Consider the following 27,258-nt stretch of genomic DNA (forward strand, 5'->3'; position numbering starts at 1 on the left):
AGTACATAGCTGTCACCGAGCTTTAATTCTTTATCCTTACACCTGAAGCAACATGAGTTGGAATCCATTTCAGGTCAGAAACAAGAGAGTTTGTTGACCTCAGTGCATCATAGATTTCTGTCTTTGATGTCTTGAAAGCACTACAAAATGCATTTTGTTTGGCAAGTTTGCTTCTCGGGGAGGGAATGAGCATAAATAGGAAGTTGTTTCCTAGAGCACCCAAGAGGGGAGTCTCAGAGAGTGCATCTAGTTGGCACTGCTCCCCATGCGCTAAGTGAATCACTTCCCTTGTGATTCCTAATTACCATTTAAGGTGATTCTGTAAGTGATTTTCTTTGTTGGCAGTGCCCTTTGGACAACCATTTCTGGGTCTTTAATGCGTTTGAAAAATTAGTGAGTGCTGTATTATTTCTCTCATAAAGGTAGGGCTAGTTTAGTAAGAGAGCTAAAGCTCGAGGGGCTCTGCAAGAGAAGTTCTACAGTTTCTCTCAATGACTTTGTAAATCTCTAAGGAATTTTAACTGTCTTAATATGTCAGCCCCTCTGACATTGTTTCTTACTACCTATATCATGAAATATCTTATCTAAAACTGGCTGGTGTCAAGAAAGGAGACTGTTGTGTATATATGATGATTTGGCCACAAGCATAAAACTAATAGAAGATGTCTGGTGGGGTGGTTTAGGCTGAATATAATGCACTCTGTAAATTTCACAGAAATGCAGAATGGTTGAGGCTGAAAGAGACTTCCGGAGGTCATCTGGTCCAACTCCCCTACTCAGGCAGGGCCATCTAGAGCTGATTGCACAGGACCATGTCCAGACAGGTTCTTCTGAATAACTCTAAGGTGGGAGACTCCACAACCTCCCTGGGCAACATGTGCCAGTGCTCGGTCACCCTCACAGGAAGAAGGTGTTTTCTGATATTCAGAGGGAACCTCCTGTGTTTCAGTGTGTGCCCATTGCCTCTTGTCCCATCACTGGGCACCACTGAAAAGAGTCTGGCTTCATCCTCTTTGCACTCTCCCTTCAGGTATTTATAGACACTGGATGAGATTCCCCCTGAGCTTTCTGTTCTCCAGGCTGAACAGTCCCAGCTCTCTCAGCCTTTCCTCATAGGAGAGGTGCTCCAGTCCCTTCATCTTAGTGGCCATTCAACTGGACTCTCCACTGCATCCTTGTCGCTTTTGTGCTGGGGCACAGCACTCAAATTGTGGCCTCATCAGTGCTGAGTAGAGGGGAAGGATCACTTCCTTCGACCTTCTGGCAACACTCCCCCTGATGCAGCCTGGGATACCATAACCTTCTTTGCTGTAAGGGCACATTTGCTGGCTCATGTTCAACTTGGTATCCACCAGGACACGCAGGCCTCTTCTGCCAAACTAGACTCCAGCTGGTCAGCCCCCAACATGTAATGGTGCATCAACTGGTTGTTCCTCCCCAGGTGCAGGACTTTGCACTTCCCTTTGTTGAACTCCATGATGTTCCTGTCAGCCCATTTCTCCAGCCTGATGAGGTCCCTCTGGAGGGCAGCACAACCCTCCAGTGTATCAGCCACTCCTCCCAGTTTTGTGTCATCCGCAAACTTGGTAAGGGTACACTCCGCCCCATCATCCAGATCATAAATGACGATGTTGAACAGAACTGGATCCAGTGTTGACCCCTGCGCTACATTGGCAGTCACTGACCTCCAACTAGACTTTATGCCACTGATCACCACCCTCTGAGCTCAGCTATTCAGCCAGTTTTCACCTCAGACATTTTCACTGTCTGTTCATCCAGCCCATGCTTCATCAGCTTGTCTGTGAGGATCTTACAGGAGACAGTGTCAAGAGCCTTCCTGAAGCCTAGGTAGACAACATCCACTGCTCTCCTCTCATCTACCAAGTTAGTTATTTCATAGTAGAAGTTTATCAAATTGGTCAAGCATGACTTCCCCTTGGTGAATCCATGCTGACTATTCTTGATGATTTTCTTGTCCTTCATGTGCCCGGAAATATATCCAGGATTAGCTGCTCCATCACCTTAGAATCATAAAATGGTTTGGGTGGGAAAAGACCTTTAATGATCATCTAGTCCAACCCCCCCCTGCTGTAGACAGGGACATCTTTCACTAGATCAGGTTGCTCAAAGCCCTGTCCAGCCTGACATTGAACACTTCCAATGATGGGACATCCTCAACTTCTCTGGGCAACCTGTTCCAGTGTCCCACCACCCTCACATTCCCAGGGAGCGAGGTGAGGTTGACCGGCCTGTATCCTCCATCTTGCCCTTCTTGAAGGCAGGAGTGACATTTGCTTTCCTCCAATCTTCCAGCACTTCTCCCAGTCACCACAACCAAAGATTATTGAGACACCAGGGCCCTTGCCCCACTCAGCAGTGGGCCCACATTTTCCCTAGCCTTCTGTTTTCTGCTTATATACTTACAGAAGCTCTTGTTGCTCTTGACATGCCTTGCCAGACTCAACTTCAGCCCTTGGCTTTTCTAACCATGTCTCTGCATGCTCGGCCAGTGTCTCTGGGTTCCTCCCAGGTTACCTGGCTCATCATCCATCCCTAGGCAGAGCCCATGTGTTCCAGCTGTGCTGTCATGCAAATTGCAATTCCACCTCCACATCTTCCCGGCCCGTGCTTCCTAAAGAGTCTGTGTCTCTATTGCAGCTCTGCAAGCCATCACACCCTGTCTCTGTGATCCGAACAAGATTGTAGCCCTGCACAGAGGTCTCTAATTCCTCGTGTTGATTCCCCATGCTGCATGCATTAGCGTACAGGCACTTCAGAGAGGCACCTGGCATGCTGATTTCCCAGAAAGGATCTGGAGGGTTTCCCTGTAATGGTGCCTTGGAGGCATTTCCCTGCTTACATACAAATGCCTGAGGTCATCCTGCATAAGCCCTGTTTTGTTGATTATGTGTTTCCTTTTGTTCACATCACTCCAGGCGCCCTTTGCTTGTCAGCCCTGTCCATCACTCCCTCTAAGGCTGCTAGTAACTCTGTCCCTCCCTTTTATTCCTAGTTTAAAGTCCTTTGAACAGCAGTTGAATTTAAATAAAGATTGGATACTGTATTCTTCAAAGAGAGGAAAATAGAAAGAAATGCACTGTAATTCTTTCTGCATAATTTTCTGCATGCTATGTGTGTGTTTGCTGATCTGAAAAGGAAATAAAATGGATACTGTAAAAGGTGACTAAAAGCATTTCTTTGATCTGCAACCCTTCAAGACTTTTCTAAGAGCTAGCTCTGGCTCTGGAAATGCTAAAGAGAACAAGGAGTAAATGTGGTGGGGAGACAGAGCTAATCACTGCAGAACAAATCCGTGTTTTACAATACCAAAGGTTTGTGTTGCAAAAGCCAGAGCTCCAGGAGGTATCTGGTGAAGCTGTGACAATTCACACAGGCTGGCAATCTTCTGCTGCAGCTCAGCATTAGCCGCAGTGTCAGTGGAAACAGCTGTCACTAGCCTGGGACCTCTCCTTTTCACCATGACTTGCACGTTAGATGAAAAACAGGAGAGTTCTTTACATTGTAGACTACTGACCTTGTCATTCTGTTGTGTGCAAAATACTTGGCTCTTAGATGCTTCCTATTGGAGATGTTATTCTTCTAGCTAAGTAGTGAAATAAGTCCTGTTCTGCACCACTGAAATCAGTGGAAACTTTGTAGAATGTAAACATAAAATCAAGTGTGCGATGAATAGGCATCATGCTGTTTTCTGAATTTTGGCCATCTCTCAGTATTGCAAGCTTTTGAATTTAGCTTTTTGAAAACACAGAAATACACTTTTCATTAAAAGATTTATTTATTTCTAAGGTATCCTGCTGTTATTGAATTATCATCTCTTAAAGCTCTTCAAAGAATTAAGAGCCATCTTAAATCTTGTAACTACTCCAAATGCAAGGCATATTCAGTTGACTGGGTCTTCTGTAACTTAAAGACGTAAAAAGAAATTTTTGATTTTTAAATTAATTGCTTTTAAGCACCTAAAGTACCAAACCTCCTAAATCAAAAGATTTAGGATATGCCAAATGCTAATAATGACAATACACTCACCTGCATGTGCTTCTTCCCTGAAAAAGCGGAAAAATGAACAAATGGGAATTATACCAATAAATACATAATGAGAAGATCTTTAAAGTTATAAGACGGTAGTTAAAAACTGAATAGAACGGAGTAGAATAGAACCATATAGGCAAATACCTTTAAGAAAAGATGTAGAGTGGTAAGTTATTACTCAAAGAAAAGTGCAAATGAAATAAAGTTTCTTTTAATGCAGGATGTTCCCCAAATGACTTAACTTCCACAAAGATGCACTTTGACACTGATGCCATCATTGCCATTTTTGATGGACAGAGGAAACAAAAGCATGCAAAATTATGAAAACATATGTTTGTATTAGTAGGATGTAGGATATACAATTAGTCTGTTGTTTTTGTTTTGATTTTTGTTTGCAGATTCTTTTCACAATTACTTTCTGGCTACTGCTTAGGCAACACCTCACTGAACAGAAAGCACTTCAGCTAAAAGAAGCTACTTTATCTGAGGTCAAAGTTGGAAGTGAAGAAAATGAAGAAAAAGGTAAAGCCAGATCCAACTTAATTCTTCAGTCATGATAGAAATTCCAGTTACTGCATCTCTGTGATGCTGAAAGCAACTAGCAAGATACCTGTTATTAGCCAAGAAAGATATTACAATATCTATCTGTGCAACTATCTCTCAGGATATAAAAATAAAATGCCTTTGAAATTTAGAAATTCAAATAAAATGAGAATTCTCTTTACTGGAAGGTAATTAAAATGACTCATTTGAGAAATGTCATGGAACGTTCAAATAATCAGTTTACTCCTGTGTCCCAAACTTAAACCAGCAGATTAATTACCCTAGGAGTTTAACCACAGGAGAAGAAGAGTTTACATAAGAAAAGTCAGTCGCTAAATTCCTTGGAAGTTGTGTTTGTACCTAAACACTTGTACAAAACCAGAAGTTAAACTCCTCATTTCAATGGGAAAATAAGCATGTGTACTTTCAGTGCAGGGGCTCATGCTCTCAGAAGCTTACCTGAGAGCAAAGTTTACTGCTGCAGTTTCAGCTCATCGAACAGCTCAGTGGCCTGTTCTCTCTTTTGCTACTGGGCACATGTTCCCCCAAACCTTCCTTGCCCTTTTCTGTCTCTCTGGATGCTGATCTGAACAAGTTGAACTCACTGAAATGGTAGAAAGCCAGCCCTGGAAGCAGTGATGTAGTTTCCTGTTTGATTAATTACAATATTTGTCTCAGTAAAACATCTGATCAGTGTCAGAGCTGAACACTGCAAGGATTTGCAAGGCAAGAGCAAGGAAAGAGTCTGAGAAGAGGGATGGTGAGTGGGACAAAAGGAGTGGGTAAGCCTTTTGATGGTGAAGTCTCAATCTTGTTCTCAATGGCAAGAAAAGCATTACAGCTACGTGCTATGAGTTTGACAAGCCATGTTATCTAGATACTTGCTCAGGTACTTGCTATTGGGTGGACACTTAGCCTGCCCTCCACAAGCCTCACAAGGTTAGTAACTGGGGAATCCTGACCTCTTCATAGGGCAAAAGCAGCTTGTCTTTTCTGCAATGGCTCAGGTACAGCAGAGGAAGCTGGATAAGTGGTAGTTTCTTTGAAAAACAGCAGCGTTAGTGCAGCATTTGTATTTTTTAAGCTTGTTTGGTTTTATGTTAATGTTTTCTCTTGCTTGTGGTTTTTAGAGGTAACCACAATATACTCTAAAGGACGAAACTCAAGATGAGAGTTTAAACTTTAAACTCAAGATGAGAGGTTTCTGGTAGTGCTGGTGATTTCTTTGTTTTCCAGTTTAAAAGGTTTCTTGCCTGGAAGTATAGGGATTGCCATGGAAAGTGTTTTGACTGTTATTCATTATACAACCCTTAGGCTCTAATTTTCCACTACAGTTGCCTGCATTTCAGACAAAGTGAAGACAGGTGTCTGGTAAGATGTATAGCTATGCACTGTATGGCTCCAGGAGCAGGTTGAAGCTCATATGAAGTTAAAACTCCTTCCCCTGCTCTGGAGGCATGTATGATTCAGAAAGACAGTCTCTTGTGAATATTACAAGTTCCTGTGTTTTGTGCAGAGATTTTGCTTTCCAGCCATTTAAATTCTTACTAAAAGTCCCTAGAACAGACAGAGGCCAAATGTGACTCTGTATTTGCAGAAGAGGAGTTGCAAGAGGGAGAAGTGGCAGAAGAACAGGAGGAAGAGAAGGAGGAGGAGGAGGAGGAAGAGGATGATGAGGATGAGCAGGATATTATGAAAGTCCTGGGGAAGCTGGTGATGGCTATGTTCATCAAGTACTGGATTTACGTCTGTGGGGGCATGTTCTTCTTTGTCAGCTTTGAGGGTAGAATTGTCATGTACAAAATCATCTATATGGTACTGTTCCTCTTCTGTGTGGCCCTCTATCAGGTAAGTGAGAACTGTAGTTAACTAAATTTTGTCCTTGAATGCAACGGTTCATACCTTTAATTTGGTAATAAAGTAGCTCCAAACTGAATTCATAAACAGTTGACTTTGTTCTTTAGTTAGATATGACATAATAAGATCATTTGAAGGGGTTAAGAGTAATTCCCCTTTGGCTTTTGATTATAGTGACAGGCAAAGTGCACATAAATTAGATGCATACAGTACACACCTCTGCTCTGGGACGCCACCCCACATCACCATGAACTTTGGAATCTGGGTGGGAGAATGCTGGGCTTGAGCATGTCCTACATAGCCACCAGTTTTTGTGACAGCTGGTCCACATAGCTTCCACACCCCAGTGAGCATGGAGTCCCACTCCTCCTGGACTTTCATCACCTAATGGTGATGAAACTGAGTGATTGAAGCTGTCCCTGGCCTTTATGTCTGTGGCCATGTCCCAACAGACATTTTTACACAAGAGCCTGTACTTGAGTGCATGTTCATCAAGAGTAAAAACTGTGTCTCAAAGAACTGTAGCTGCCCTTGGGTAAGCATTGCTTACTTCAGGCCAGCTGGGAAAAATGTTATCCTTCATCTTTGTTTGCCAGTACAGTGTTGTCAGTATTTTTGTCAGTGTCTGCCTTCAGCTTGTTTCAGCATCTTTAGTGTGTGATTTTCAGGTGCACTATGAATGGTGGAGAAGGATTTTAAAGTACTTTTGGATGTCAGTGGTTGTTTACACGATGCTGGTACTTATCTTCATCTATACATACCAGTTTGAGTCATTCCCTGGGTTGTGGAAGAACATGACAGGCCTGGATGAAAACAAGTAAGTGTTTTTGTTTAATTTCATTTTTTTCCTTGGACTTTTGAGTTCAGTGCAGTGGAATGGTCTGAGTAGTCTTCCTTCTTACAAGGGAAAACCATCATGAGACCATCCCCAGGCACAGCTGACTTCAAGTGCTCAACTCTGAAGCCATAGGTTTATTGGTGTAACAATAGAGATGAGCAAGGGCATGACAGCGGCTCAAAGAGTTGTATTTCCTTCCAAGGCCTTGGCATTGCTCCTCTTCCCAGTACAGTGCCAATGCTTCTCTCTTCCTCTTTAACAATAGGAACAAGATACGGGGAGAGATAAAGGGTAGATTTGCAGGATGTCTGAAGCTGATGAAGGTGGACCTGCCCTCCTGCTAATGAAGAGGGCTGAGTTTCTTCCTCCTCATGATGTGTTGGGCATTTCTCAACAGGAGCTTACATGATAAATTATATGCAACATGAGTGGATCTCCAGTGCAGGACTTCCAGTCAGAACAATTCATCTGGTTCAAGAACCCTATGGCAGGGTTAGCTTATTTGACTCTGTACATTTACAGTATATCTCTACATTACTGAGTCCAAATGCAAGATACTTGCATTGTAAAACTTGCTGGTTTAGAAGAATTTTAAAAACCAAAACCACATAACAAGGACCAGCCCCTTATTCCCTATTGCAAATGATTTGTAATAATGTCTTATGGCAAGAAAAAGATTTTGGTGTGAAGAGGTGGCTTAGTGGCTTACTTTTTTTTCCAGACTAGCAGACCTTGGCTTAAAACAGTTTTCTGTGGCTGAGCTATTCACACGCATCTTTATCCCTACGTCCTTCCTACTGGCATGTATCTTACACCTTCACTATTTCCATGACCGGTTTCTCCAGCTCACCGATTTAAAAGCTGTAACCAGCAAACAGGACAACACTATTTACAGGTAACGAAACAAAGTAAATGGTGCTATTGATTATGTGTATGAAAATGCTGTTTCTGACTGTCTTGTAATGCTCACTTTTCATCAGATGTTATGTGCCTTTGCTATGACTACCTGGCTTAAAAAGAAGATGCTCAGTATCCAGCACCCCTCTAAACAAAGGACAACCAAAGTATCTGTCTTCCCCTACTTTCCCCCCCACACTGAATTTTTTCATTTTGGGGTACATTTTCAAAGGTACTAAGAGTATTTATCTGATTGGCTTTGACCTTTAATGGGAGTTAGATGCTTAACTGCTATGTGTGCCTTTTTTGTAAGTCCTATCAATAATAGGAAATACAGCTTTTAATTTGGGTCACTTCTGGTTTTCAATGTCCATTTTGAGGGCCATATGAAGATTGGAAGATCTTTGCCAAATACCTCATTTGCACTGGACAATTAGGCCTTTTTGTAAAGTTGAGCTTCAGAAATGGAAAAATCCCAAACCAGCGGTTAGCCTTTACAGTACTGACCCTTGGCTATGCTAGCTCTTTGAGACATTCAGCAATCTCATCCAGAAGTTCATTAGCATTTTTTCATGATTCTGGGACCTCACTTTTCCTGTGTTTAACTCTTCTGTATTCTCCTGCATAAAAACATATCTGGCCCAGGATCCTGCTCCAGGAGCGTAAGAGAGAGAAATGATTTCAGAGTACACAGTGTCACATTATACAATGACATTTACTCTAATTCTTTGAAGAAGCCAATTCATTTAGACACTATTTTTAGAGTGTTTACCTGCCCAATGGTAAGCGTAATGCAGCTGCACTTCTATGAATGGGGACTAGCTGCATAACATCACGTACACCACAGTTGTGGAATAATAACAGTTTATCTTAACAGAGAATTCTGCTCTAGGACTTGCTAGATTTACAAAAGCTTTTCAGATATTTTTTATGCATTCAATTTAATATGAAGCTACTTTACAGCATACAGTACAAGTATGTTTGTGTTCCCTATCGTCAGTGCATGAGAATAAGCTGTACTTTTATAGAATGCTTCTGGTTTGTGTATTTAAATAATTGCTAAAACCAGAACAAATCAAACTTGACAAAATTTCCTAACAATGTTGTGGGGTTTTTTTGTCTTACCTTTTTAAATGGCTGTTTGCATAATACCTTTTCCTTTTGGTTTTCTTGAACTGCTAAATGTGATGGTAGATTCAAGGGCTCTTTGAAATGGCCTGTGAGCAAACTTTCTTTGCCCGTAGCAGACTTCTTGTGCAGCAGCAGGTGCACATTAACATCTCTAAACTGGACAGCCAAGCCCTGAAACCAGAGCCCACATAGGTGTCTGAGCTGAAATGGAGGTTGTTCCTGGGCTGAGGCATTTGGGGGAATGCATTACAGTCTGCAGTAACTGCACAAGCTCCTTTGTAGCCCAGACACTTTGCACTTGTGCTGAGTAACATAGAAACAGCTTCCTCCTCAGTCCTAGTGCAATCCAAGAGGCACAAAATGGAAAAAAAAACCCACCCGAGGCACTCCCAGGATTTAGGTGGGTTCATGGTACAGTACACTCTGCCTGTGAAACCACTACTTGCAAATCTTTCTATTATACATGAAAGATACTAAAATATTATACAGCTCTCCAAGTGTTGGCATGAAGAGAATCACTGTGACTAAAGTCACATCATTCCCAAAGGATGGAACCACTGATACTAAAGACCGAAAATGTTTTCAGTGTCTTGTCAAGAGCTAAAATTTTTGCCAGGAATACGTAGCCTTGAGATACAGTGCTGAAAGTAGACATTCATTGTTGCATCAGGCTTTTTACCAAAGTAAAGTGGCAGGTGAACATGATCGTGTGAGATCATTAGCTTTTTTGTCTTGCTACTATAATGCTATTTTTTGCAGTCTAAATGTGTACTAGATTGTATTGAGCTCTCAAATAGGTAGCAAGATATTTTTAAATCTTAAATGTGGCATATGGGCTACATTTGCCATTTTCGGTGTTTCAAAATTATAATTATCACATACATAATTTGTTCCTCCTCAGAAACTTTCATGAGTATGTCTGTTACCCAAATCAGAACACCTTTTCTGGTTTGTACTACCATCAACACTGCCTGATGTATTGAGATTCAGCTGTTTTCTTCCCTCAATGTGATAAATCAGTATAGAGCATCGGCCAATTTTATAGTTCAAAGCTTCAGGATGAGACCTCAGTTGACATTTGTATTGATGATGCATAAAGCTGGATAAGAACTAGCACAACAACCAGCTCCAGCTTAACAGTAATGCTAGCAATAGAAATTAAGTTGCAGGGACAATTAAAACACAGACTAAAGACTCACCTATATGTGTGTAATTTTCTTACAAAGCCACTAAAACTTAATTTTCCCTTTTGTTTTGAAAACACTAGCATTCACTCAACAGCTAGTTTACCTTTCAAAATGCTTTTTTGCTGCTTCTTTTGCAACAAACAAAAATTTTTAAATAAATAAACTGAACCTTAATTTTGAGTAAGCAGACAGAACTCAATCCTTTTAATAGCAAACTTGTTAAAACAACCACAGCAGGTGAGAGCTAGTCATGAAGGTAATAGGGAAAGCATCTCCAGTTCCTCCATCTGCCCCTCAGCTGGCATGTATGATTATGGTATTATGTTTGTGTCTAACTGGAGAGTCCTGTTAAAATTGCTGAGAGTGTTCATGTATTAAGATGCTGCTTCACATGAGCAAAGTTCGCAGAGCGAGTTCAAGAGTAAGGCTCTGCCAGCTGCAAATAGAGGGGACAGAAAGTGGCATGCTGGAACTGGCAACATGAGACACTTCTCACTATTTATAAAGGTGGCAGAACTGAGTGTCTTAATTTTACATCTGCAAGAGAAAGAAGAATCCTCTGATTAGGACTTTCCAAGCCCATTTCCTTGCTGTACCATGAATTATGGTATGGCAGAGATAAAGGCTGTGATATAGATAATTAATACGGTATGATGCTCCATCATAATTACCTTTAAATAAAAAAAGAAGCAAAATAGCTATTTTTAAAAATATGGATATTCTAAGGCTTAGTTGAGATAAAGCAGTAGAGGCTGTTATCACATTTTGGGGACTGTGAAAAGTATCTGTAGTTCTAACTGAAGTTGCATATGGTCTAAATGTCTAAGTATTGCATTTATAAGCTTCCTAGACTTTTCACTGCATGATGTGCATTAAACTGTCAGATTGTGCTTTGTTATGACAATATGTCTCTCTTGGTAGACAGGAAAGTGCATTCATTCCTGTTTAATGGTTTCCTTTTCTCTCTCTCTAATTCATTTCCCATTTTCATCTCATGCATTCTTGTGCTTTCATCTCCCACCTCATAGTCATGCCAAAGTCAATGGCCGTGTTTATCTAATAATTAATAGGTGGGTACTTAAATTCTTCCTTTCCTTTAAAACAGATAAACCTTAACTTTTTTGTTACTTCTTAACTGCCTTAAAAGAAAGTATGTTCTTGCTGCCCAGTCCTGTGAGGTAAAGGAGATAAAGTTGTTCAGGTATTGTAGTCTCCTAAAGCTGGTGAAGCAGTTAATACATCTCTCTCCTGCATATTTATACCTTGTGAGTTCATCTCCCAGCTGGGAATTCTTCTCTTAAATTTTGCCCATGCCTCAATACAGGAATAATTGGTGCTATTTGTAATTGGCTGCAGACAATAGACTTGGTTGAGGAGGCTCGTTTATCTACCCTTTGTTTGTGCATGGAAAGATGCATGCCTGCATGCACACACGTACACACAGACACACAGATACACACAGAGACATGTCCCTGTCTTCCTCACAAGCACCTAAGAAAGGGAATTTGAGGGCCAGGTTAATTAAATGTGCGGTATGTATTATGAGTTTGTACAGACTGAGATTTCCTGATTCAGAGACAGAAATGGAACATGTAGTACACTGAAACCACTGCATGCTAAGGCTGTTAATTCATGGGCTGAGCTGGGTACTACAGGATCCAAATTACAAAAGCCCATATTGCCATCATCATCATCCCTTCATAAATAGCATCTTGAAAACAGTTCAATAAAGTAGATTTCTTTCAAAATATTTGACTGGACTAAATGTGGGCTTTTGTTTAATCAGCTCCAAGCTTAGAAGGACTTCTGAGTTTGTTGTTGCTACTGGCTGTAAACTTAAAAGCCAAGAAAATCCCTTGTGTAGATATTCATGACTACCTGCTCTAACAAGAAGTTAATTTATGTGTCATGTTCACGCTCCTTCTTCAAATGTCATCACATAGTTTAGGCCAGGGTTCTTAGAAGTTCACCCCAGCTGGAAACCTGGTCTGTCGGAAGCCTGCATGTCAGGGAGCGGCGAGGGCAGGCAAGCCAGGAGCCGAGGGGCACGGCCAGGAGGCAAGGCTGGGCTCCCACCCGCAGGGGGTCAGCAATGGGAACCAGCAACTGAGGGTGAGGATCAGATCCCAAGACAGTAACGAGGCTCAGCTACAACCTGCTGAGCTCCCAGCTAGTCCACAGAGATGAGCTGGATCGGCGGTGAAGGCAGGGAGTCAGTCTGTGTGTCGGGCTTAAGGTCAGGGGGGCATGGGACCAGGCACAGACAGAGCTGCCATGCAGCTGCAACGTCGGGGTGAGGGCCTCGGTGTGAAAGCAGCTCCCAAAGAAAGGAGAGGGACCCCTGTGCTGAGGCTTCCTGGCCTGTCCGCGTACCCCAACACCTATCAGCCAGCTGGCCTTAGGTGCAGACAGCAAACCCCTCTGCAAGGGCAGGGAAAGCACTCAGCGTCCTGCCGATAGAGGTATGGGACTGTGTGCCAAGTTTGAATCTTGCATGCTGAATATTCAGGAGATGGGTCACTAATGTTCCACAGAGCAGAAAGCTTTCTGCTACTAAAGCTGTGCATGACAGATACTTGAGAAATTGTTTTGAGCTAGAAAGTTTCAAGCAATTCATAAACTGATTGCAAAAAATTATCAAAGGCAAAAGGTGCTTCATAATGTGTCCAGTAAGTTGTTATTAATTAATCTTCTGCTCTAGCAAATTACAGATAGAATAAAGTACTAGGAGTCCGGCAAGTACCTGGGGCACATATGCATCTGAAATTGCTTTGGTGCCTAAAACTAGATCTACTAGTACACTTCTCATTATTGATACCCTCTTTAATGAATTTGAGAGTAAGAAATGCTCTCAGTTAAAAGCATTAGTGGCTGTACCTTCAAGGCTTGTTGTCTGCATTATTATTTAGTTATTTCTCTTCCTAAGTATCAGACAGAATACCTGTGTGTTATTTTCAATAATTTCCCACCAGTATGTGGTTTCCAACCTGAAGTTACACCTGACTAGCTGTGAAGCCTGTATGGCTAGCTTGTCTTAGATATTCTAAACCAGTGCAGTTTTTGTATCCTAATATCTCAGTATTGTCTGTTACATGATAGCATGTGATCTTGTAGTGGAAAAAAAATAAATTAAAAAAAAAAAAGAGGAAAAACAACCCAGGCAATAAATGAGGCAGTTTGGGAAGAAAGCTTCCAAGTAGACTAACTTTCTGAATAGTGGGCAGGGCTTTTTATCTAGCCTTGGATCTCCTGAGCACACGGTCCCGTGCTCAAGCCTACTGATGTTGTTAGAACTAAACACCAACATACTGAAAACTAAGCTCATACTGAGGCTTTATCAAGTATACATATATTGCATGTACCCATCTTTATAACCCCATCACCTTCTGGATCTCCTGGATATGAATGGGAGTTATGTGAATAAGAGAAAGATGAGTCCTCTCCTACAAAATCTATAGGGTTACTGTGTTTCTGTCCAGTTTACACTGAGGTAAGTCATTAAGTCCTTGATTTGCACCAGTGTGAATGTAGATTTTTCCATTATAGAAGTCAGTTGGGAAGATACCTCATTAAAATCAATGCAAGTACACATGTGCAAAATCTGTCTGATTACGTGGATACTTCCATTTCATGGGGCATTGCCTTTTAAATGGCCTCTGATGATTTATAGTAACTGGGGATCTCCATAACATTTGAACTGAACTGAAAATTCATTCTCTCTTCTTTATACATGACCGTCCTGTTGGTATTAGGGTTTTAGGTAGATATGTGAAGTTAGATTATGTCATTTTAGGGGATATTCTTTAGCCATTTTACAGAGATTTGAATATCGTTTTAGTATATATGCTAGCTTAAATATGAAAATAAAGTATATTGAACAAAAAGCCCTATTTTCAGTAGCCAAAGCTACTGAATATATTGTTGTGTATAAGAGATTTTCAGATTATTGGACACAGAGGTTCATTGACCAATCCATGATGAGGGGTTTGAGTAATCATAGTCAGGAATGTATTTATTCAGTGAGATTTTTTTGGTGTTTGACTGTTGTATTGGGTCTGGCTGCGATGGAGTTAGTTCTCCCCACAGCAGCCCTCACAGTGCTGTGCTCTGCATCAGTAGCTAGAAAGGTGTTGATAACACACCAATGTTTTGGCTACTGCTAGGCAGTGCAGGCACAGCATCAGGGCTGTCTCTCCATCATTTTTGCCCCCCCTCAATGGCAGGCTGGGGCAGGGCAAGATCTTGGGAGGGGACATAACCAGGACAGCTGGCCTAAACTAACCAAACAGATATTCCATACCATATGACGTCAGCTCAGATATAAAAGCTAAGTAAAGGGAGTTGGAAGGGGGGCATTTTTGTTTTCCGGAGCAACCACTATATGTACTTCCCAGGAAGTGGCCAGACATCACCAGCTGATGGGAAGTAGAGAATAACATCGTTTGTTTTTCTTTGCTTTCGCGTGCGACCTTTGCTTTCACTTCATTAAACTGTTCTTATCTTGACCCACGAGCCTTTTGTTATATTTTCTCTCCCCTGTCCAACTGAGGAGGGGGAGTGATAGAGCGGCTTTGGTGGGCACCTGGCACCCAGGCAGGGTCAACCTACCATAACTGTCCTGTTAAAATTCTACTTTTAAACCATCTTTCTGCTTTCTGGTAATCAGTATGGTATTTCTACTTACTGTGTAGTCAAATTTCTGTATTTTTTCCCTCATTTGAACCATCAAAGTTTCCATCTTGAAGAAACTGCAACTACCAAATATTTGAAAAATAATTCTGCTTATTTGACTTCTTCATTAACTGCTTGGCCTGTGCTCTTATTTTTTAATGATCAGATGGTTAAATCTAGATTTTTAGTTTCTCAAACTGTAAAAATTCTAGTTAAAATTGGCAGAATTTCCTGTCTAAATGGTAATATGCCAGAATTTCACATCATGAAAAATAAATCCCTAAGGTGGTACTATAGTGTATTAAAGTTACTTGTGTTAGTCCAGAAACAGTCTAACAGGTGCTTGAAAGTATGCTGAGTGTAGTAATTTCAATAGCATAACTAAACATTTAGAGACCCGATCATACAGATATGCACGTGCCAAAGGGAGACCTTATTGCAAGAAGTCTTATTCAAAGGGGCTATTTATGGTAGTAAGCTCTGTGCTCAGCAAAAGACAGGATCAGGGAATTAGGAAAAGTGGGCTTTCTGCAAATATGGGAGGTGACTCCCAACAGCACAGCTGGGGGAGAAAAAGGAAAATACCTGAAGCCATAAGACAATGTCTCTTTTCTCAGTAGAGAAAAGATATATGCTGAATAAATCTCAGAAAAACTGGCACTGTGGTAATAGAGAAATACCATTTCCATGTTAAATCAGTTGTATCCCAGTTTTGGTATTCTGAAAATTACAAATAGATTTAGTAAGAGGCAGTTAGAAATCTAAGAAAAATTCTGTGAGAGATGTAGAAAAGAGAGAGAGAATGAATGGCACTATCAAAGACAGACATGATAAAATATACTGAAGCTACAGCCATGGAATTTTTGCTTTCATTTGTTCCCAAGCCTATAGCTGCAAGAAAATTGGGAAATTCCTTGGCTTCCCAGCTGCATCTTTCAATTGGAAGATGGTGGAAATGTATTTACAGTAATCAGTCAGATACTTGTCATGATTCAGCTGCATTACTGACAGCATGGTACAGCATTGACCATGTGTAGCACTGGTGTAAATAGGTTGCCCCCTTTCCATCTGTGCTGCAATTCCGTGTTTCTTTATAGAAGTGCCCTGTGAATGTCATGATGGCATGCTCTTGGCATCAGAAGGCTTCTGCAGATGGAGCAGGGGAATGCTTTATGACTTGTGATGTAGCATGACATATTTATCAATGACCTCTTCTGTAACCCCTCTGTTCTCATCTCCCTTTTTCTTTCTGTTCCAATTACTTTGAGCAGCCTCAAGAAAAAAATACCAAACCACCAAAATGAGTAAGTCCCCTATGAAGTCATGAAATGTTTCCTCTTAAACAACGTCATTTCATGCTTCTACATCTTAAACTCTGACCATTTTCTCCGGTGGGGAAAATGTCAAGTTTAAGTGTCAATATCACTCATTACTAACTAACCATTAGTATCTGAGTGAGAAGTAGTTACTAATACATTCCAACTCAATTTGCAGTGTGTGTTTGGAGAAAGTACCAGAATCATTAACTTTTCCACTTCTAAGGCATTTTCCATGAACGGTTTATTTTTTCTAATTATACATCTTGAAAAAGACTACAATGTCATTACTGCTGAGCTTGCTGACTTGCTACTATTTACCAACAGACTGGTGCACCAAGATGGAAGCCTGCCTGACATAACTATGATGAATTTAACAGCCAGCAGAGAAAAGGAAGAGGATAAAATGCTGGAAGAGGCTGGTGAGAAAAGAATGGAAGAGCCAGAGGGGGAGGGAGGGAAAGGGAGGGTTGAAAAAGGAAAAGAAGAAGAAAAGGAAGATGAGTACAAGGAAGATGACGATGATGAAGACAGTGAATCAGAGGAAGAAGAAACTACAGGTAAGCTCTGAAGATTGCAAATTTTGCCTTTCTCAGCCTTAGTTAACAGTGGCAACAGACGGTTCATTCTTGGTCATCCCCGCTCACTTCAATCATCAGGTTTTCCTTCTAATTTTACATACAGTCTTTGCCAAAAGAGCCTGAACTGAGCAGATGGCTACTTGTCAATTATTCAAGAGGCTATAGTCTCTTCTAGGGAAAAATCATACTGTATCTGTTGGATGCCAAGAGGATGAAAACAAAAGAAACCCCACCTCTTTCTCTTAGGTGGTCTGGGTTGGATTAATAGAAGGTTAACCCCAAATCCTAACAACTCCTTTGGAGTGAAATCTCTTTATAATAAAGAAAATACACATACATATTTAATCTCTGATACTGCATGCTTTCAAGGCACTCCACTCCAGAAGTCCCAATGGCTTTGCTTCATTATTCATGTGCACATTAGTGTCATATTTTTCACTTCTGAATATGGAGTGTGTAATTGATGCCAGATGAACATAAAAATGCTTAAGGGCAGACGTGGGTAAGGCTGATGTTGTCATCCTTGATATTGCTAGGATGAACTCCTAACATGAATTATTTCCATAACTCAGTTTGGAATATGAGCCGTGAGTGAAAACCAGGGAAGGGCATTTAACACCCAAGGAAGCTGTATTGTCTGGAAATGGCCTTACCACAGATTTAGTTGCTCATGCCAATATTCATAGGACTGTGACTCATAAATAGTGACAGGGTCTTTGTCAAGGCAAAATGGCAGCACACCTGGCTTAGCTGCCCCAGGAGACCTGAGCTGAAACTGTCTTTCCTGGCTGGAACGTCTTCCCTCATAGAGGTGTTCATGGGCCATGGAAACCTTTCTTGGGTAGCTCTCATGTGGTCTATGAGGAGTGATGAGTTTGATGCACTCTGGCCATCCCTACATGCTGGAAAGGCCTGGGGACAGAGGCCAGCTGTTGGAGGTTACCCTGTGCAGTGACACATGCAAGCAGGAAAGTGGGGAGCTGCAACCCTCTCCCTGGGCCATATTCTGCACCCCGGCGAGTGGGGCTCGGCAATAGCACAAGATGCTCCTTGCCATGTGTGATCCATCTTTAAGCTGTACGTGCATGTATTTCTACCAGAGAGTCATATCATTTTTATTTAGCTATATGGCTGGAGTTTTAACATTATTTTAACATGTTCAGACCTTATTACACAGTGATGTACAATTTTTCAATGGATGTGGCCAGGCTTATAGTTTATCCCCTGTCCATGTAGTGCCTGGACATGCTAGACACAGCTTGCTACGTACCTTACCTGCCCCGTTCCACTTAACTGGCACTGGCTGGATATACCTTGCATGGTGGTAATTCCGCAAATTAAAATAAATGCAATGAAAGAATGAGTGAGAACATCTAATTCTATAAAAAAAGACTTTCTGAAAATACACTAATGCTTATAAAAGCACACATGAAGGCTTAGAGTTCTATAGCTTAATTAATTTTTCAAATTTAATTATTTAGTCATAGCATTTACATCACTCAGCATTTTTGTTAGCATTTTCTAAGTTGTGGTTGGAGAAAAAGTGTAGAAGAAAAAAAATAATTGAAATTTGCTTGTCAGGTATTCCAAAAGTCAGCTTTTGCACACAAGTGTGCAGGTATTTCTTCACACAAATATGCACAGAATAACCATCTCAGCTTGCTTTATATATAAAATAACCAGATAAGCAGAAATAATTACATACAGAAGATAGTAAATCCTTTGCATTTTTACAGCTTAAACAGTGATGTGTTTTGATGTCATTTACAAATGTTTCCATCTCTGTTGTTAACTGTAAGAATGTTCTCACAGCATGCAAAATCCCTCCTAATCTCCAAAATGCTTCTGAAACCTCTAATACAGTGTGAAGACTTTTATACTAATATATACCAGCCTGGTGAAACAGTTTTATGCCAGCCCACAAACAAATACAGCATTTAGAGAGCACTGTTCAGCATATGTATTGTCATATATATTCATATGTAATAGATGTTGCCACATGCTTGCTCACTGGGCTATTATTTGGGAGGATGGCTTTTTTAGCAACATACTGTCTGTGAAGGATACGTTCACCCAGCTTCAGGATCTTAACTTGCTAAAGCTCGGAGTTTGCCTTGCCTGGTCTAGATCTCTGTTTTGGGAGGGCACAAATCACACTCTAGGGGGGTGTGCTGTTTGCCAGGCAGTTTAGATAACTGTGACATATGAAGACATCCATAGTATGGCTGTCTGAACCCATGTGACAAGAATCCTACTCTTAGTGTGCATGGATCTCTTCCAGGTTGGCTGAAAAGCTTTCTGAATAGCAGTAGTCTGTGCTTTCAGAAAACGACCTGGGTCCATAGCTTCCAAACATCAAACAAAATCCCATTCTTTCTGAGCCGGATAAGGGCCAGGGCTGGAGCATCTCAGATCTAGTCCCTGGATGGGAACCCTAAGCTTAGGTCCAAAGATACTGGGGGAAAATGGAGCCCAAGAAGGGCTCTGCTAGAGAGAAATAAAAGCAGAAGTAGCAAGGGAAGCCACAACCACCACTTTGAAGTGGGGAATCCGGTAAATGTGCATCAGAAGGGGGAGCACCACAGCAAAGTGGGCCTCAACCCCATTTTGTCTTCATTAACCACTGAGCCACAGCTTTAACTTCCTCCTTGTCTTACTCTAAGGCCTAGAAGAGAAGAATTAGAAAGCTTCTTGTTGTCTAGTGGAGCATTCATTTTTACACAGACCTTCTGTTTTTCTCCTCCCAATGCTTCTGCTTGAACATCTCTGCAGACTTAAGGAACAAGTGGCATCTGGTGATCGACCGCCTTACAGTGCTGTTTTTGAAATTCCTGGAGTATTTTCATAAGATGCAAGTCTTTGTGTGGTGGCTGTTGGAGTTGCATATCATCAAAATTGTTTCCTCTTACATCATCTGGGTCACAGTGAAAGAGGCAAGTAAACGCCTGCTGTCAAAATTGCTACCCATGGTAGTGGCTGGTCAGCATCTGCTGTGCAGTGGCACACCCAAGTGTAGGGAGATGCCTTCCTCATGTCAGACCTCACTGAAATTGTGGGATCCAGCTGGCCTTGTCAGCTGCTGTGGACCTGCCTTGACAGCTTCTTCCACACTGATACTCTACCTGCCTAGATATTCTCAGCCCTCCCCTTTTCTCCAGATGTTAAGGTTGTATTAGTCTAATTCTTTGGACTCAAGAGACGTAACCCCTCCCTGGGTCAAGCTGGCTGTGGGCATCATCCAGGGATGGAGGGTATAGAAAAGGGTTGGGAAGGAACATCTAAGAAAATTACTTAAACTGGGTCTGGTGCTGAAGAAACCGGAGTGTGGAACTACACCTAAAGAAAAAGGGAGCAATGCCTTTAGCCGTGCCTTTGGTGTGGGCAATGTGAGTTCTCTACCTGACATTGCTATTCCTTGAACAGGGTAGTAGGACAGGATTCACTAGAAAACAAAATAAAAAATACTTTTTCTCACATCTTTGGGAGGAAGATGGTCAAGAACATGAAGGTGGGTTCCACAGATATACAGATCTGTGTCATCTTCTTTGTTTCATGTGTACTAAAGCAGCAGAACCAGCATGTGGTCCTTTGTATTTCATGTCTATTTATAGGGCGGGTATGCAGTTTTAGGGTCTAACAGTATTAATATTACATAGGACATGACGTTCTTCCTAAACCGACTATTAAGTTTTTCCTTCTTCACCTACCACTTTGTGTCTGTTATTGTGAATATTGTTGTAATTTTTTTTCAGTATTTTTCTCACAGTTACTCTATGTCCCTTTCTTTTGAATGATTCTTTTTTAATTACTATGGGAAAGGTCATACTTTCTCAGTTCTGTTGTTACTCCATGTAATTTCCATCCTGTTTTTATGTTTTCAGGTGTCTCTGTTTAACTTTGTGTTTTTAATTGCCTGGGCTCTTGCTTTGCCATATGCTCAGTTTCGCCCATTGGCATCAAGTATCTGCACTGTTTGGACATGTGTGATTATTGTCTGCAAAATGTTGTACCAGCTCACATCTATTGATCCCAGCACTTTTTCCAGTAACTGTACATTGGTGAGTACAAGTGCATATTAAAAAGGTTTGACTGCTGCCTTCTTCAGTGAAGAAGAGCAAAAGGAAGCATATCAAGTACTGAAAACTACAGTTCACCTGATGTATTATTGTTGATTATCATTCCCTCCCCAAGCAGCCTTAAACTCATTTTTTATAAACCGTTGCATTTTGTTTTTAGCCAGGAGAGAATGAAACTAAGGTCAATTTAGAAGAACTCAAGACCTCAGTCCTCTACAGTGGGCCGGTTGATCCTGCAGAGTGGGTTGGACTGAGGAAGTCTTATCCCCTGCTTGTGTACTTAAGGGTAACATCTTTTATTATCTGTATTGAGATATTTTCTTATTTGGGATGGAATTAGCAATGTCTTTGAAATAAATCATCTGCCACACAAAAAAAATTGTAATGCAAGCCATTGATAATAGGGAAATACGGAGGGGAAGAGACAGCAGAAAGCAATAGCTCTTACACAGGACATTTTCAGAAGGGATTCAGTGCCAATTAAGATGATCTGCATGTAGAAGTATGGCTCTCTGACTCTACCATCTGTTAAAAGCACTCTAAGAAATGTGATATTTAAGAACTCTGAGTAATTAAGAGGTACATAGCTTTCGAGTACCAAAGGACTGATAGGTCTTATTGGAGTAATTGCCTTGAATGACAGTATATGCTATAAGCAGTTAATTTTTTTAAGTGTTTATTCCTTAGCCACAGCTTAGAAAATGTAATAAGTTAAGGGAATAATTCATTAAGACACTAGAAAATGGCTGTCTTTGGTTTTTATTCTTTTTTTTGGTTGATGTCTGTGAGCAATATTTTATTACTCCTGTCTTGATTAAAAAACCCTACTTCCAATAAAAATGTGCCAACTCCCAGGGGAAACCTTGCACATCTCTTCTTAGTTTAAAGTATCTCTAAAATTCTGTATACACAGTTAAAGGTTGTCAGAAATTTGTTGACTGAACAACAGCAAAATTCGATCTAACTAGATTTATTCCTCATTTCTTCCCTGAGAGCTTAACTCTGTGTGTTTTGTTTGTGTAGGGAAGACCTGCCGAGCTCTGACGGTCAATACACCAGGCCCTGGTAGTGCCTCTGCCTGTCACTCCCTTAGCCGTGCCTCTCCCACAGTTAAGAACTTATGTGGGGAAGAGCAATTACTGACCCAAGAGTTCTGCATTGAGAGTGAAGTTGCCTAATGGTGTCTGGCTTGATGCTAGGAGCTTTACAGCTATAAATAGATAATACTTTGGGATTAGAAATTATTCCAGAAGGGTTTTCATTGAGTTAGCAAATAAAATGTCTCCTCTACATAGAAGAATTCAGTTCAGTGCTAGACCTGAAGGTCCCAAGCTTCAAGTCTCAGTGTGCTTCTGTTATGCCTCTTTAATAACAAACACTCAAAATGTCTGAAGTGTTGAAGTGAGGAGCCTGTCTATGATGGATTGTGTAAAACTCTCCCCAACAAGAAGAGGAAGCCCAGCAACAGCAAGCAAAAATAACTTCTTGTCAAAAAAAACCCAAAACCCAAACAAAAACAAAAAAACAGTGGCACCTGTCTAAGGACATCTTGTCCAAATATTTCTCCCTGAACAGAGTTCTAGAGATTGCCTCTTCAGCTTCAGTTATGGCTTCCTTGAGGTACTTTCTCTGAGCTGGTCTTTTTAACTGACTTTTGGAGTTGGTTAATACCTCTCTTCTATTGAGCATAGGGCAGATCTCCCTCCTGAAAGAAAAAACTTCACTTCAGAGCCGCTCAAGACTGCATCCCAGTAAATCTGGCTTTGGGACAGAAGGAGCTGTGCCTGAGTGAAGACTGGCAGATAGACTGTTCATTTGAAAGAGTATCCAGCATCTCTTTGCACTACGCACCATCCTTGCAGTTTTAGGAAGCTAGTGCTTGCCAGCTGAACCCCTGCAGACGACTTGGTCTATGCTTGTATCCTCTATCTCCTGCAAAGCAAAGCATGATATCTTAAGAGAAGCTATGAAACATGAGAGGGCACATGGTTGGGTCAATGCATTTTTCCTCCCCTTCCTTTCCACAAGTAGTGTTCATTATAGGTTTTTTTAATAAATGTCAGTATGTTTCATCAAAATCCAAGAAGTGGTGGGACCCTTACTTTTTTCAGTGACAGTAGCCTGGAATAGGTGTCAGCATATCCTGGAGTGCAGAATTACTCAGTGGTAACATCCATTTGAGTATTCATGGGTTTATGCTCATCTCAAAATTTTATAACTTCTTATGGTTTTGATTTTTATTTAATATTCTTCTGATTGTGTCTCCCTTAGAATAACTTACTGATGCTGGCTATTCTGGCTTTTGAAGTTACAATCTACCGTCATCAAGAGTACTACAGATGTCGAAATAACCTTACCACACCTGTGACGAAAACCATTTTCCATGATATTACGAGAGCACATCTGGATGATGGACTGGTAAACTGTGTCAAATATTTCATAAACTATTTCTTCTACAAATTTGGGTTGGAGGTAAATCACTATATATTAATTTTCTTTAGACTATCATTCCAAACCTTTTGATTGCGTTATTTTTGAATACTAGCTTGAACTATGTTTTGACAGCTGGATGTTTCTTAGTCATCACTCATGTTAGACCTTGTCACAGTTGCTCTCTATCTGCTAGTAGTGGTTTTCCTCTTGCTTTTCTTCGTATGTCTTATTTATAACTCAAAAAGGGATAACAGCTGGGACAAGGGACAGAATTGAGGCATACCCTCTCATGCACACATGCACAGAGGGAACCAGGGACTGCAGGAGCAGCAGAAGAAAGCAGGGGCTAGCAGGCCATTGCTCTATTTAAACATTTCTAAGCTTCTTTTGCCTCTGGCTGCACAAATGCATCCTTCTTTTTTGTACATGTTACTATAGCTGTTAGCAATCTGCAGGAGCAAGAGCTCCAGCAAAGGTTATTGCTGCTTTGTGCCACTATTGTAAGACAAAGTTCTTCCTCCAAAGAACTTTTCAGTAGACAAAAAAAACCACAAAGAATTAGGAGAGGCAGGTACAAAGGAGAGAAGGGATTTTTCTAAAGAACCATGATGTATCCTAAATATCTGGTCGGTGTCTTGTTTATTAGAAGATCTGCTTGTCTGTTTGCCAGCAGCAGTGCCCCAGACTGCTGGGGTTTAGGCTCAGATAATGTATTCCTTCTGTCTGCTTCACCCACTCCAGCAGCAAAACATCAGAATTGAACCTGCCTTGAAGACAAGCTATTGCTGACGAAGTGCCAACAAAAAAAAAAAGAAAAAGAAAAAGCTTCATCTCTGTTGCCTTACCTTGTCTGTTTGTTCATAGACACATGAAATGTACTTTCAAAAACGTTTGTAGAAAGTGATTTTTCACAAATTTCTATGGCTATCTGAAGAAGGCAACTCCTAGGCTAATGCATTCCAAATCTAATCATAATGATGCTTTTGACCTATCTATTAAATACTACCACCCATTGCTACTGATAAAGAGGGTAAACTTCACAGCCAGTCTGACGATTAAGAATGAGTGAAAATTAAAATTAATCAGCAAGCTGTTTCCTTCAGGAAATAAATTTAACCTCATCCTAATCTGAGGAGAGAGAAAATCAAAATAGTGAAGTGCACTGAATAAATGATTCACTATGAATTATTGAATAAGTTTGAAAACATGCTTCATGGCACTGACTGAAGGGACTACTTTAAGTGGAGCCAGAGAACAGAAATGCTCTGGGATGCAGAGCCTTTAGAGTAATAGAGAACTAAAGCTGCCTTACAGGAATTGACTGGATTTGTCTATAGCCAATAGAAGTTGTATGGTCTAAATCCCTTTTCTTTTTGTCTGGTTCCCACATGAGGATACACTTTAGTTGTTGCTATTCTTAATAGTTCCTCTTCTTTTTCACATCTGTAAGTGCTATCAAAATATATCGCTGTGTAATATGTGCTTTGCTTGGCAACAATTAAACATTTCACATATAGGCTACTGTGACAATGGTCTTTCCATTCTGTATCTTTAGATATCACATAATTGAAACCTGCTTTAGTGCTGTATTCATGTAGTTGACAGTCATAGAAGAGTATCAAAAATTTGGGGTGTTGGGGTGGGGGAGGTTGCTGTTGGAGAGATACAACCTGTTTTAGCATGTTGGTTTGCACAGGGTTCCACAGTCAGCCCCAGCACATGCCCAAACATTCTGTCAGGATCCAGAATAGTTTATCATTGCTGCATTGCCTAGCCAGAGGTTGCAAATGTTGCTTATATTTCTTTACTTCTTTTCCAGACCTGTTTTCTTCTGTCAGTGAATGTAATTGGTCAACGAATGGATTTTTATGCCATGATTCATGCCTTCTGGCTGATTGCTGTATTGTATCGACGTAGAAGAAAAGCTATTGCAGAGATCTGGCCAAAATACTGCTGTTTTCTGGCATGCATCATTACATTCCAGTACTTCCTTTGCATTGGCATCCCACCTGCTCCTTGTAAAGGTAAGGACACTTACCCTTTATGGACAATTACTGCTGCTTGGTTTTACAGAATAGTGCTGGAAAATTGATAAGTATTCAGAAGAAAAGGATGAAGTAATTGTTATAAAGTACTGATTGCATTTTTGTGTGCTTCTGTCATACAGACTATCCATGGAGAAGTGGTAATGCCAACTTCAACTCCAACATCATAAAGTGGTTATACTTTCCAGACTTCATTGTGAGACCAAACCCTGTCTTCCTTGTCTGTAAGCATTTTAGCACGTAGTTGTGAAGCATTTACGTGTCCTTTGCTTAAAACATCTGTACAGTGTAATTTAAAGCCAGCCTTTTATTTAGTCTTCAGTAGCAAGATGACATATTCTGTCGGGGATTAAATACTAAGTGTGGCTTTGTATGTAGTAGAAAAATTCAAAGAATTAGTAATTTCTGCATCTGTTTTTTCCGTATCCCATTTTTAATGAAGCAGCATCAAAAAGTATGAATTATTTCCCCTTTTCCTCTCAGTAAAAATTGTAGAAGATGTCAGGTTAAAAAAAAAAAAAAAAAGGTTAATAAATTTCAAATCTGTGTTAAATGCATTGAAAATAGCACAGTCTTGGAGGTTCAAAGTATGTGAAAACAGTCTGGTAACTACATCGTAGCATATCACCACCACTCCCTACACCTAAGTTTACTACTGACTTTTTCCTTGCAACCACTGCTTTCTCCTAGATGATTTCATGTTGCTGCTCTGTGCGTCCTTACAAAGGCAGACATTTGAGGATGAAAATAAAGCTGCAGTACGAATCATGGCTGGAGACAATGTGGAAATTTGCATGAACCTTGATGCAGCATCTTTTAGCCAGCATAATCCTGTTCCTGACTTCATTCACTGCCGGTAAGAACTGAATCTTAAACACGTAGAAAATAACAGCACTTCGTTTTCGTAAAAGTTCTCTAGTGTGAAAGTAACTCTCACAGATTCCAATTTTACTTGGAATTTATATTCATTTATGTTCCCATCTCATGACATACCTTTCACTGCTGTATGAGACAGCAGATAGCTTCTGATCAATTAGCTTCTGGTTTAGAAGAGGGCAGATGAAAACAAGTCTTCCTAACACTGCTGATTGTTTTAAGTTCTCCCCAGAGCGATATTCAGTGATAAACTTGCCTGAAAGCATGTATTCCCTCCATGAATGCCCTGTGGGGCAGTGTTTATGGTGGACTTCAGCAGTCAGGTGGCTTCCCCCAAAACACAGGCATGTTAGCAAGAATCCATTGTAGTCCAAACTTGCCCATGTATGTTTTTAATCCCAGAAAGTCATCATTCATGTCCTGCTGAATGGTTATCTAAGTACAATTAAAATAATACTCCAATATAAGAGACTGTCCTTCATGCTATTTCATCTAGGCATAAGAACCTAAGTGTCTTGGAAGGACAACTGGCATGTCTTCCTGTTTCTCAACATTGCATGTAAGGTTGTTTAAGAAAGTGAAATATAAAAAGGGGGCAGAGCCTGAGACAGTCTGTTCTGGATGGTCTTCAAACAATGGAGCCACCCCTATGTGATCATTTCAGCAAACACAGATAAGCTCAGCTCTTCTGAGTTGTGCTGGGCGTACTCTTAACTGAAGTTGTCTCTGAAAGTTTGATGCAGTATTACAAGAATAT

General features: G+C 40.7%; 1 protein-coding gene across 2 annotated transcripts in view; it reads left to right on the forward strand.

The window, feature by feature from the left end:
• The window catches only part of PIEZO2 (piezo type mechanosensitive ion channel component 2), a 312,188-nt gene that overhangs the window by 219,878 nt on the left and 65,052 nt on the right, over positions 1 to 27,258 (forward strand). For both annotated transcript variants that reach the window (XM_075022962.1, XM_075022964.1), the window contains exons 14-27: positions 4,449 to 4,572; positions 6,191 to 6,441; positions 7,119 to 7,267; positions 8,010 to 8,183; positions 11,532 to 11,573; positions 16,446 to 16,478; positions 16,818 to 17,050; positions 19,844 to 20,004; positions 20,953 to 21,129; positions 21,308 to 21,433; positions 23,419 to 23,619; positions 25,400 to 25,604; positions 25,748 to 25,849; positions 26,316 to 26,481. In XM_075022962.1, coding sequence (XP_074879063.1) covers positions 4,449 to 4,572; positions 6,191 to 6,441; positions 7,119 to 7,267; positions 8,010 to 8,183; positions 11,532 to 11,573; positions 16,446 to 16,478; positions 16,818 to 17,050; positions 19,844 to 20,004; positions 20,953 to 21,129; positions 21,308 to 21,433; positions 23,419 to 23,619; positions 25,400 to 25,604; positions 25,748 to 25,849; positions 26,316 to 26,481 — 2,144 coding nt within the window. The remainder of the gene's footprint in view (positions 1 to 4,448; positions 4,573 to 6,190; positions 6,442 to 7,118; positions 7,268 to 8,009; positions 8,184 to 11,531; positions 11,574 to 16,445; positions 16,479 to 16,817; positions 17,051 to 19,843; positions 20,005 to 20,952; positions 21,130 to 21,307; positions 21,434 to 23,418; positions 23,620 to 25,399; positions 25,605 to 25,747; positions 25,850 to 26,315; positions 26,482 to 27,258) is intronic.

This window comes from Buteo buteo, chromosome 3 (genome assembly GCF_964188355.1).
Source record: "Buteo buteo chromosome 3, bButBut1.hap1.1, whole genome shotgun sequence".
Lineage (NCBI taxonomy): Eukaryota > Metazoa > Chordata > Aves > Accipitriformes > Accipitridae > Buteo > Buteo buteo.